Genomic DNA, 13,875 nt, shown 5'->3' with positions numbered 1-13,875 from the left:
GTGAGAATCATAAAACGCTGACCAAGTCTTGCTAAGCGCATTCTGTCAATGCCTTTGCTGGGAGTAAAGGCATTGATACGTTCAGTCTGTATCTTTTTCTTCACCTGCTTTATTTGGATTTGTTTTTGGTTGTTATTTTAATAATTCATCACTGGATACTATTCAACATCCAGAGTTCAAAAGCACATGCAGAGAACAGAAAAAAAAAGATCAGCGCAGAACAGATCAACTTAGTTGGATAAATGTCATGCCATGGCACATTCCACGAGCTGTAACAGTGGTGTAAACCTAATCCCTTTGCCCTTCAGGGCCATATCACTAATGGGCCAGACCATCACACAGATGGATTGGAAGCCTGAGATTTACTGTAAGCCACTCAAGTCAAAACACAGAAGTAACTCATATCATACCGTATCAGAAATATTTGCACGGCATGTACAGCAGCATGAGCATAAATAAACTCGATGTATGATAATGAACTTAATGCGTCTATTGAATATCCATTCAACCAGCATTTGACCACATTCCTTAGAGTGTTGTCACACATTCATTTCTGATTATCACTGGTCACAGGGACCAGTCTGCAACTGTCTTCTCATCCACACTGATGCTAAACTACAGAATTACAAAGAGTTACGGCATGTTACATAAACTAAGCACCAAATAAAGTTCAGTCTCTATTTTAGTTTGTTTCTCTTGCTCAGCCACATATGTGGTTTAACCCAGGGGTCATTACAGTCCTGCAGAAGGCTTCAGTGAGAAGATGCACTGCTTCGAGCCTGGTGATGTTTCTTAGCGCTGCCGGACATTGCATCATCAGTGGGTGCACTGTGAAAATAAGCTGCTGGTGATTGGTTATCCCTTTAACCAGTCAGGGATCAGACAAACCAGTTGTGAGGCCCAGTTACAAAATTTGAAACAGGGAACTATACACCACTTCCCGTAGTTCACTGGTTGGTTTAGTCTCCACTGTAACCACCAGGCTCACTTCAGTGGGTGTCTCCATAGTAAAATTTTGTTTTAACAATTAAAGTGGTGACAATAAATGTTGCAACTTCCTTCAGTGTTTATCCTTTCACTATTGTTGTAACCCACCTGAAACAAAAGGTGAAGCAAATCTACAGGCAAATCTGGTTGGTTAAAACTGAGATTGTGGAGATGGTAACATAAAAAAAGCATGAAGAGCAATGTCCACAGAACTGAGAGGCACAAAATGACCTCATTTCAACTTGCTTCATGTTGTTTGTTTTTCAGTTAAAAATGTAGTGTTTAGTGACTCAGATAACCTGATAGTACACTACAATAGTTGCTGTAACAAAACTAAAAGCTACTTTTATTGCTTTTGACTATGCTTTTGAGGGCACTGGTGCAAGACAACCTGAGAGGTGTAGTGGGCTCACAGGTGCCTGGCAGGCGTGATTCAGGAAAAAGTATTTTGGGATTCCAGAATAAGTGAAGTTCTTAGCTGATCAGAAAAAAAAGCTTGAAGTGAATTTTAGAGTAGACTGCGAAACATCTGCAGAGCATTGGCGAGTCTAATATTGTGTGTAGTTTTCTTCCTTCTTTTCAGCCTTTTACTAATTCTAAGGAGCTGCAGGCAACTTCTTGAGTTCTGTGTTGGGGAGATTGGGGAAATTAATCTGTTCATGTATATATTACATGCAAAGTCTCGGACAGTCCTAATCGATTTATAAATGAGTGAGTGATGTGTCTTCTGACTGTGTTGTGACTTTTAAAACTTGGACCTTGAAAGGGCAGCTTTATTTGTAATGTTTTACCTTCCACACCTCTGAACAGATTTTAACAACATGGGGACATTATGCATCGCAACATGGTCATCAAGTCAAATTCTTTGTTTTCTGTAAGTGTGCCAAGTGTTTGAATAGAAAGCTCTTAATTACTAGGTAAAATCAATACTATGTTCTACAAAGCCGATGCGCTTGTTGATGATAATCTGGGTTAAAGTTAGCTGGGTTAGAGTTAATTAAAAATTCAATAGCTCAACAGCTGCACACTGTATTAAAAGGTTTTACTGCAGTTGAGAGAAACATATCCAATACCAAAATACAATAATAAAGTACAAAAATCAACTTCAGATATGTGATCATGCTAAGAATTTCATTCACAGTCTTCCTATGAAAAGAATTTGGCAGAATGGAGCAACAATACTTCCGTCTTATAATGCCTTTGCCTAATGCATTGAATCACAGTCAGTCACATTATTAATATGCGTCATGTGGAATTAGCACTAATGTATTGAGAGAGTCTGAGCATGTAAACAAACTCTAAGCTGCAATCCATATCTGACCTATATTTCAAAAGAAATGCAACAGGACTAATAGAATGCAATATCTCTAATGATGAATGAATAGAGTAAAGTCACTATTTGTCACGTAAAAATGTGTTTCGGTGTTTATGGATGATGGATTGCTGTAGTTGGCCTGAGGGTGCCTAGACAGTTCAGCCAGGCTTAGGTTGTTCGCAGTGTTGGTTTAATGAATCCTGACAAAACATTTACTAACTAGAAGCAGGCGTAAACATTCTTCATAGTCTATTAAATAAACTATAAAGAAATTACTATATTTTGGTTGTCAATGTGATACAAGTCCTCTCAGTAATATACAGCAAATATTTAATTATATATATATCCTTATATCCAGTTTACAGTAAAAAACTAAAATAAGCATAAATGAATTACTAAATGTCAGTAAAAAGCTACAGAAACAGAAACTTAAAACTGCATTGGAGTAATAGTGCTTCTCTTTGAAAGAGAAGCTCTCTAATCTACCTCTAACTCCTCTGCCTGACTGACTGAAAATACTTGCTAACCCTGCTGAAATGGCCCATCTTGCACATGCAGTAAAAATAGCCCAGCAGAGAGCACAGCTAGGTCCTTGTAATGGAACGTGATCAAGGTCAATGTAGTGCGGCTCAAAGACCTCCAAAAGCCTGGTGGTGACGTCACACTCAGAGACAGAAAGGTCAGGGCCAAGGAGACACACACATACATCCCGACAAATCCATGCCAGGCCCAGGTCAAATGATGAATGTGTTTTTACTGTTTATCTGAAATTATCTGAGATAATAAAGATAGTTCCACAGCTTTAATCATTATCAAAAATAGCAATACCATTCAACTACATTCAGCTTTAAGACCATAATATGCAATCAAAACTGTTAGACGGGTCTGTTTTTTCTTACGGCAGCCTGATCCAGTGCACAAATACATCAAGAAAAACTGAAGGACTTAAGTCAAGTCAAGTAAATGTTATCTATGTGTATGTGTATTATTTTCAAATATCAGAGACATCATTGAGAACAGTAGTCCACAGCATTCAGTGCTGAGCTCAGTGCCTTTTTCTAATACAGACTTTAATCAAACTTCTTCTTTCAATTCAACTGCCACCTCCATGTGTCTGCCACAAAGCAAAATAGGCTTTCTCTATCACTTTTCTCTTCAGTGATTTAAATTCAGAGGGTGTCACATAGTTTCAAAGACCTACTTAGCATTGTTAAACAATCGCTGAAGCAACAGCGAGGTAAAGGCTGGAGACTGACGAGTGTTTCAACAGCTAGGGGTTGAGGAACTTGTTTACACACAGCTACAAAATAGTTTTCAGTCAAAGAAAATATAAAAATAAAGCCCTCACTTCGTCAGATTATATACTGCCATAAATCCAAAATAAGCATCTAAATGGTGTGTTGCTGGGCATAAATTTAGTGCGTGATGCATTTCTAAATAAAGAAGCATTTCCACTATATTGTACGGCTCAGCTCAATCGTTCTTTCTATTCGTTTCATTTCTATTGTGGATAGTACCTGTTACCTGGTGCTTTGTGTCACCTTGGTCAAGATTCCAAGTGAGCTGAGCCGATACTAAAAGTTGATGTACAACATCCCTTTGATATCCTCTATTAGAAGTGTAGCATAGCTCCTTTGTGTGCGTAATGAGTGTATGGTTGAGCAAGTGAGAGAGTGAGTGCCAGGCAGTGACGGTGAATACAAGCAGTGCAGAGGAAAACGTTAACAGGGAAGTTGTCAGTTTAGCGTTGTTTCGTTGTCAGTGAATAAAGGCTGCAGCCTCTCAAGACCTAAGTAATGCTTCCGTGTGTTGTTTCCCAACTGCTGGAAAAGTGAAGGGGATGCTGTGTCAGTATAACGATCAAGTAAGAGCCCCACCTATAGTTTGTTGAGGGAGCATCTGCAGTGGAGAGTGAAGTATAGAAAAGTACCTGGAAACAAAACCGAGTAGAGTTGAGACGTACCATGCAGTGGAAATGCTGCTTAATTTCTATTTGAAGGGGACATGAGGGCTTTTCGAATGAAAATTAACTGGACAGAGGAACAATAAGCTACTAGCTATATCTGTACTTAACCTCCAGGTCACTTACCCTGGACAATTCTAACCTTAAATTCACAAATACAGGTCAGTGATTATGCCCTGCTTAACACACAGGTTTACATTATACATAGCATAGTATTCCCTCTGGAGCAACATATGCATCTCTGATATCCCTAAGCAGTGATGTAATGTGGACTGGCTGAATATGTGCTGGTACAATCAATGCCAGCTGTTCTTGCAGAGTCCTGTTTTGTTGGGGAGAAGAACAGACTTCTGCATGAGTGACAAACCAGACAGGAATTCACAGAATCCCAAACTATAAGTGACAAGCATGTTCATGGCATGTTAAGCTTTTGAGTGCTATGTGCAATACTATTCAACCCCCCGCCACCGCATCTCACTCTAACCCCCTCCACTCCCTGCCGGCACCATCAGTGCAATAATCCATTCCTGTAATGGCCCAGTTGTTTGACTTAATCTATACTGACATAACATGAATAAAGTCCATAAGTAGGCCTAACCTACAGTACTTTATATGATGGTGGATGTTGGTAAATTGGAAGACGTTTGTAATAGATCTCACTGCAACACACCAAATGTGAATATATGATTTATACACTGCATGAGTAACAAGCCGGATGGGAATTTACCAAACAGCTTTTGCTGTTTGTATAAAATCAGGAAAGATGGAAAACTTATGTGCGCACAACCTTTCCTTTATACATCCAAATCACACTGAAATTGAGCACACAAGGCACTTAACCTGATTTAGCTATTCCAATAAAGCGCTATTCAAATGACAGAAAATACGTTCCCTCTGTCACTGACAATCCACATAACAACGGCCAATCCTGCTGCAAAACACACGAAAAAGAAAAACTTCACTGCGTGAGATCGAGGTGCATATTCCTAAGGTGGAGGCCAAAAAAAAATGTATTATTTGATGGTTTGTCTTCTGGAATGAGTTGACAAACACAAATTGATGGAGTGACAGCGTCACAATGGCAATGAAGCCGGCTCAGAGATCTGTACAACGGTAGAAAAAAATGCATCATCAAAATGGATGTCACCACGGGATGAATTACACATTGTACATCTTATTCCAAGTAAATGGGAAATGAACTGCATTTAAATATCGCTGTTCTAGTCTACCAACCACTAAAGCAACATTCATGCAACATTCACCCTTTAACACACACACTCACATGGAGCAATTTGGGGCTCAGTATCTTCCTGAAGGACACTTTGACATGCAGAGGCAACTGTACAGTCCCTGACGTGTTAACGTCTTCATGTCTGGCACGGCGAGGAAGGAATGTCATCTGTGGGAAATTAGTTCCAATAGGTTTTCATTGTGCTCAATAAGCCAGACCTACTTGAAGAGAGGCAGACGTTAGTCAAACTATTGCAGCGATATAGACGATTTAGAGAGGGGTGCCTGCATCTATTTCCTCAGTGGCTTTTCCATTCATTTGACACCCTTATTCTTAGGACAAGTTATGGAGAGTAGGAAAAATGGGATTTTCCTCCAGCGTTGGGGGAACTATAAATTGGAAATGACAATGGCCTATGATGTTAAACATCCATGTAAATGATCAAAGTAGGTTTCAGCAGACATGCTATTGTTTTTTCATAGCTTACTTCATAGACACAGCACAGTAACTGGATTGGAAACATTATTTTGAACCATTTGGTAAGTTTTGCCGTAGCCGACTGACAGAGCCAGACAAGAGTTTGTGGGACACGCCACATATTCTCTTGTCATGTCTTGTCGTTTCTATACATCCCATGCGTGCATGAAAACCAGCTTATGCAACCTTTTAGTACGTACACACAAGTACCACACAATATATATGTGAGGCCTAAGGTGATTTCCAGAGCACCCCCTAATAGCCTTTGTTCAACAGAGATGTTGTACATTCAAAACAAAGAAGCCGGCAACATAACGAGTGATAATTATACAAGCACTGATTCAACTTTTTCTTTGGATCAGATCAGTACCACCAAAGTGATTGTGGTAATGAGTTAGAAATTTACGTCGGCATATTTATTTTGCAGATTAACAGTTGTTACGGTGTACTGGAAGTCATTTAAAATATCGTTTTTCATTTATTGTCACCTTGTGGTTGGACATAAGTTGGTAAATTATTGTGATATTGATTTTTGTCATATTGCCCACCTTTCAAGAATCTTAGATGAGCTGGAAATTAGATTACACAGCAAGTAACAAGTTATTCAATCCATCCTTCATCTCACTATCTATACCCACTTTGGATACAAAAAGACAGATAACAATTCACACACAAACCTTTTAGAGTTTCCAATTGACTTAATGTTCCTGTCAGAGAGAGAGAGCTAACCTCAACCCCAGGAACTAGTTGCTGTGAGGACACAGTGCTAAATAAATCCTCACCCAAGTAAGAAGATGCCTTGTTTTAAAGGTGATAGGGATGAAGCACTTAAGTAAACAGAAGAAAACAGAGTGTTATCAATCATTAAACTACAAAACTACTTCTCTCATTCATTTACAGATCCTAAAAATCAGTGCTGGAGTTTTTAAAAAACAACTTTGTACACAAAAACAGTTCTATTCAGTCTCCATTTTAAAGTGACAAAGGGAGCGACAGCTGTCAGCTGCTGCAGAGCTTGTATTTTGTCAGGCTCTATTCAGACTGGCTTTTCTTCTGTCAAAAGCGGCCTGCTGGTTTTGCTTGTCCTCCGATCCCCTGGCAGAGCAACACAGGGAAATCTTCTGAACAACTAAGATTTGTTCCCCATTCTTAGGATGTTTTTCAGGCCAGGCACTGCAAGGAGGCCTTCTGGGGATTTGGAGCGCTTTGTTAAGACAGCTATAAAGGGAATCCTTCCCACCAGGTTTTGGGTATGAAAAAGAATATAATATATGCTTTGCTGTCAAATGACAACGCTAATCATTTAATGCACATTAAAATAAGATACGCTAAGTGACCCACTGTAGCGTAGGAAAAAAATCGTGTAGTGAGTAATCTTTGTCAATATAAACCTGCAATTTGTGTAATAATTGAAATCTACCTTCAAATTCAAAACTTAGGTTGTTCCTGCAGCATAAGCAGGTCAGTCTAGCTTTCTGTGAACACAAAACAGGGGCAAAATACTAGACTGTAAAATCTGATGGCAAAACCTTTACAAATGCATTGAAGCCTCATCTGGCAGAAAGTGTTTGTTTATTTGGGCTCTCCCTTTGGGACAGACAAGTTCGTGGTTCTTAATGTCTTGGGAATTTTTGTTTTAGGTTGGATTTTGCTTTTCCCTGTTGTAACATCTATTTTGAGTAAATCTCTTATACATTTTCAGTGAAACACTTGTCATGGTGCCAGTGTTTAGATCATTTACAGCTCTGCAGCTTTTAATGCATTACTGCATTTTTTTTCTCTCTCAAAGTCATTACTAGGTCCTTTGGGCCTGTGTGAAGTAGTCATGCTTGCAGAATAGTAAGAAAAGCACATTGCTTTCTGGGAATTGATTGCACTACCAAACTGAGGCAGAGAAATTGTGGGATTATTGATGCAAACCGCTGCAAATTCTGAACAACAGACAGAATAAGGGCCTAAAGACACACTATACTACTGATTGTATCACCCAGATTAAAGACAAACAAGACCAATGTGAGTAACACATGTGCACAAAAAGTGATAGTATGCTATGGAGATGGCTTCATGAACATTCTACCGTACAATTTATCAACCAGAGCAACTGGCAGTATTGGGTAATATAGAGAGGGTTTCCAAGGTAAAATACAGTGTATTAGAATTTCAAAAGTACTTCACACATACAGATGGGTTTGTTTTTACACTCCAGTGTTTGTGTGTGCTAATAGAACACAGACTTGCATGTTTGTCACTTCATTACATTTTATGGTACTTGGCCAGTAAGAAAAGAAAAAGTGAACAATTAATTGTATTTTGAATTGTATTACAATAACCGAAATCCCAGACAATATTTCATTGCAAATCACAGTATTTATGTATTAAAATCATGAAGATCTTTGGTCAAGCTCTGCACACATTTAAGCAAAGAAGTACTGCTGGCAGAGTCATACTTAGCCTGAAGGTGCTGTATGCTATTCCTGGTGAGAAAATGGGCCGTACTGGCCTACATACCTGCATTCTGCAACTGTTTAATGGACTCAATCTGATGAACCTGAAAGGCCAAACTGCTCCAAAATGCTGTCATCATACAGAAACAACCAGTCTCATTTGATTGTTTTAAATCAACTTGATGAATGGAATGACCATGCATGTCCTCATAAAGTCATGTAGAGAGACATTAAATTAGCCAGAAAGGTTGGCCTATTTCCAATAGAAATGTAGCAGGATGACATAATACTCCAAATGCTAACCACACAGTGTAAGCTTGGAGAACCCAAGTTAAACATACAGCAAATGTTTTGTTAGTGACCATTATTTGTACTTTGTAGAGGTTGCACCACCTTACTAGTACTGGAGTGAAGGCATAGCTACTTTCCCATTCACTTCTATAAAATCTTTTTCAGTAATATCTTTCATAGGTTTTGCCCTGTGAATGAGCTTAAAACCTCAGTATGGCTGTGCTGACTCCAGAGCCTGTGATGCTTTCAAGTTAAAAAAAACTTGAATCTAGCTATGGTGGCATTGGCTGTAACCTACAAAAAGGTTGCAAGTGCATCACAGAGTGCCTCTGCACTTAGTAGTTTATAGCCTCTGAATCTTTCATGAACAGTACATGTGTGTAGCTGTGGAACTGGGCAGAACCATACAGTACTGTTAGCATAGTGCAACTATTTTAAAGCTAATGGCATTGCAGTGGGGTTAAAAGAAACTTGTCCAATTACATTGTCATTGTTAGAATAAATGAGAATACATCAAAAACTGCACAATTTTCCATATGGATACATAAGAGTGCCCAAAAGGAAGGCATGTGTAACGGCTGGTAAAGAAGATTTCGTATTCTCCATAATTTGTTATGACACAAAGATCAGCTCAGTCAAACTGGAAAACTGCACCTGGTTCGCCAGTCTCTCAGAACGCATTCGTTCATTGTTGATGAATACATTTTACGCTCGTATCTGCTGAGGAAAGACAAAACCAAGACAAGCATCAATGTGAATTTAAAGAACAATTTCTCTCTTGGCTAAATACCACTACTGAGAACAGAAACTGTGCCTTAGGTCTGAGTGCAAAGATATTCTGGGGTATTAGCTATAGAAATCTATGATATGTATATCTATATCTAAATGATATACATATAGATTCATATCATCGGTGTTCCATGTTTTTGTCTCATGGTAAACATCAGTTTTCTGTGACACAATCAAAACCAGAATCCATAAATCACACCTTCCACAGACAGCGTCAGATTGTTGACAACAGGCCAAATGTGCCACTCGGCTTTTCATCTGGCAAGCCTCAGACCTTTCGCTGAGTGCATTAAGGACTGAATGGATTTGGTCGAAGCCAAACCAGAATAACTATCCTCTGCAATTACATTAACTAACGGTCTCTGCAGTCAACACAGCCTGGACAATAGTAAGAACAGGGAAGATCCCCAGAAATAAAATGAGATGCTGTCAGTAAACATATTATCCATGGAGTGAACATCTGTCATCAAGGCAGACTGATCCATTGTCCATCTGAACTCTGCCTTTAGAGGTCAGAGAATGCCATGTGTTAACTGTAAAGTATAAGGCTTATGCTTTGCACTACCATGGCTTTGTGACCAGCCGACCACCGACCAACATACTCAGAAACCTAGATTGACTAAAACGAGAAACCTTACCCATAACATACCCGCTGTGCTATTCTTTGCCTTTCTGGATCAACAGATTATTGTTTTGTGGTGTATTTTATCTTATTGCTGCACAGCAGGGGTTTGCAATGAAAATTTCATTGACATGCTCAATGACAATAAAGACTCTTGAATCTTGAATCTGGCCAAACATAGACAGCATTGCAAATTGACTGCATTACATAGTACAATGCACAGGTTTGCCCATCAGGAGTAATTGATATTCAGTGTCTTGCTCAAGGACACTTTGACATGTAGATCGAAGAGTCAACCTTGGGACCAATGGACAGCCCATTTTATCACTTGGGCCACAACAGCACAGCAGCATGCCACTGCATCAACACAGACGGTCTCTGAGATCTTAAACTTTAGTATTGCTATAGTTCTGGTTTTGATGTCAGTCAAAGTGCTTCTTTCTTGACTCACTCTAGCCCCAACCTTGAACAATCACAAAGTACTGGGAGAAATCCAGTAGTTAAAAGGCAGAGGTGTACTAATTACTCCATCTACAGTAACCTGAAAAGACAAGAATACAAGGAAGCCACGCGGCATCTCATGCTTTGAATGAAGCATACAACTCATCTATCTTGTGTGGCTAAATAAGAACAAGATGATGGCACAGCAATAGAGCTGAATCATGTTGTGATTATTTTTACAGACATTTCAATTCATTTAACTAAAGAAATATATAAAAATGATGATGATGAACATGACTTATAGGCTGGAGCATCTCTCTACCACCATAATGCTTTAATTATAATGGTATGTTGTGACATGTTTTACCTTTATCAAAATAAACTGCAGCTTCTGCAGATATCTGGATATTGCACTTGAACATATTGCCATTTTGATAATACTTCAAGTGATTGCACACAGCAACATACTGTCTTTAAAGAAAGCCCTGAACCCATAGCTGAATGAAATAAGTTCATGCCCGTTCTCTGCTAATGTAATAGCATTCTGGACATTGTATAAAATTACCAACATAATACTTGTGAGCAGGTTAGGTTTAGGGTTAAAAAGTAAAAGTAAATAACAGGCCAAAAAAACTGTTGGAATGCAGTGAATTCCATCAAATGATGTTAATTAAAATCAATTTTGCACATAAAACCTAAATGCTTTTATCCAACTTTTACTAGAAATTTTAATGGACAGAGAATATCATAGGAAACCACACCACCAACAACATGCAAATCAGTAATTTTGGGTCTGCTACCTGCTGATCCATTACATGAACTTGGGGCCTAGCATGAAAATGTTTTTATTAATTATACAAAGTGAGATTTAAAAACATTTCAGTAGGCATTTACCAGAGAAATCAAAAGCATCCTTGGAGCAATAAAGAAGAATCACTGGACGCCAGCACCATCAAAGAAATTTGTCACACTCTTCATCACAAACATAACAAAGGGAGCGTATTAAATTCCACAAGACAGTGCTTGAAGAGCCAGCATTTAGCATGAACATATAAGGAAGTAAAAAATTGCCTACCTTAAAGGTGTAAGGTGCTTCTCCCAGGTTGATTCCATCTTTTGCAAGTTTATCCCTTATCAGCACCTTGAGCTTCAGTTTGGGATAAGTCACAAAGTCATTACAATCTGTGACTCTTGGGTTATGGTTTCCAGGACAGGAGGCCTGGTGTACCCCTGTGGTCCGTGAGTGTGACCCCAAAGTCCTGAAGTCGTCTTCTCTGTTTGAGTGTGAAGAGTGGTTGCAAGCAGAAGGACCCAGAGGCTCTAAGGTGAAATAATAGCTTGGTGCTTTCCGTTTGTCCTCATCTTTAAGCATCTGAACTGCTTTGAGCAGCCTGTGTCTGTGGTACTCAGTGTGGACACCAATGGCATCCAGGTCTGGCTCCCCAATCTGTTTACAAACTTCCAAATCATCATACCCATTGTCAATGAATGACTCCACGTACTGGGCCAGATGGAGCTTCGACAGCCACTCCAGAACGAGGTTCGGCCCTTGGCTCATCTTAAAACAGGAAATAAGGATGCCTGCCTCAGGTGCACATCATCGTATCCGCTCACACTTGGTGTTGGTGCTTGTGCATCGCTCTGGTCCATGTAACTCCCACCTGACCCACAGTCCCAAGTTCAACTCTCCAAATCAGACACATCTATTAGCTCTGGCCATAGAAAACACAATGAGTGAATATTTGGAGGCAACAGGGCGGCTGTATGTTAGACCTGTCAGAAGCCCTCTTGAGGGCAAAAACAGTCCCAGCAAGACAGGTTCAAGCTCTCTTGTTGCTCCTGAGCTTTCACATCTCCTGGGGGCGTGTAAGTTAAGCCAAAGACGAAATCCCCTTATTTACATGAAGCCAAAAGAAGAATTTAGCTTCTTTAACCGTTAAGCGCATGTTAACGGTTAGTTGAAACGTATGACGCGAGCACTTTTGAAAATGCGGCTATTGAGCTACTTTCTGCCGTCGACGGAACCGTGAAGTAAACGCTAACTGGCGAGAAAAGCCTTGAACCGAACTGACCGCATTTCTGTGAAGTTGTCCTCAGCCAAAGACGGCAAGAACCCCGAAACGTGTAACAGTTGGCGGCTTCTCAGGCTACATCCATCCTCTTTGTCTCGTTCATCGCAGCGGTTACAGAGCGAAACGCTGAGGTCCATCAAACATTCATCCGGAGCAAAAATGAAAAGGTTGACGCTGAAGCCAGAGCGATTTGTAGCTAGTTAACTACTAGAAAACACGGTGGTAGAGAATAAGACATACACAATAATCTATACCTGCTCAGAGTGCACTTGTTGGCTGACTTTTTGCCTAGCTTTCACCGTGTTCAACTTTGCCGTGCCTCCGCTCCATCCACCGGCTCAGTCAGTCTGAAGATGCTGCTCAGCCTCGGCTTCACTCGCTGCTGCAGTTATTACCCCGCTGGACGACGGGAGCTCAACGAGCGCTGGCGCCACCTGCAGGGGCTTCTGGGAAATGAAGGAGTCGTGAATAAAATGAAATACAAAATTTAATTAAACATTGAAAAAAATAAAATAACAACAAAATGAAATAAACAATCATAAAAATACATATAAATAAAACAGAAATAGGAAAAAAACAAAAGATAATATCTGAGTTGTTTGTTCTGGCCATATCTTTTAATCAATAGAAATAAAAATACTCTAAATGTTATGCATAATTTCAAAACAATTTCCCCAGCATTCAGCTTGACGTACATGTTTGGATTGTTTACTAACTGATGGATCTCTACTATAATTTAACAATGTCTAACAGTAGATGCATTAGTACATAAGTGGCATAAAGCCAAATTCTATAAGTGATGCTGCTTTATACAGGTTATAAGCCAGTGTATATAGGTGCATCTCTAATTAAAACAAGCAAAACGACACCACCACAAAAATATTATAATTTACAAGCTAAAACACAGGATGAAGACACCACATGAAAGCAAGTCAATAAGCTTCCACAATCTGAAGTTTGTCTGCAAAGAATGAAGCATATAGTCTCTTCACTATAAAAAACTAAGTACATAACTCTACAAAATTATTTGTGGTATAAATCAGGAAGGCACCAGTCTGTCTCTGAGCATGATCAAGGCAGTGTTGGAAACTGCTTGAGGGTTCTTGAATAAAACACTTAAATCTATAGCCCACACTGACCTACAAAATTTCCATATAAGAATAGTAAAGCATTACTTTTTAAAATAAATTCAGCCAGCAAGCAGGGAAACATGACACAGAAAACACAAGACAAAACATGTTAT

General features: G+C 39.4%; 1 protein-coding gene across 1 annotated transcript in view; it reads right to left on the bottom strand.

Moving 5' to 3' along the window:
* The window catches only part of LOC121618443 (SAM and SH3 domain-containing protein 1-like), a 48,666-nt gene extending 36,548 nt beyond the window's left edge, over nt 1-12,118 (bottom strand). The window contains exon 1 of the mRNA XM_041953950.1: nt 11,636-12,118. Coding sequence (XP_041809884.1) covers nt 11,636-12,118 — 483 coding nt within the window. The remainder of the gene's footprint in view (nt 1-11,635) is intronic.
* Nucleotides 12,119-13,875: the final 1,757 nt, after the last annotated feature.

Source organism: Chelmon rostratus, chromosome 15, assembly GCF_017976325.1.
Source record: "Chelmon rostratus isolate fCheRos1 chromosome 15, fCheRos1.pri, whole genome shotgun sequence".
NCBI lineage: Eukaryota > Metazoa > Chordata > Actinopteri > Chaetodontiformes > Chaetodontidae > Chelmon > Chelmon rostratus.
This window is presented reverse-complemented; position numbering and strand designations above follow the sequence as displayed.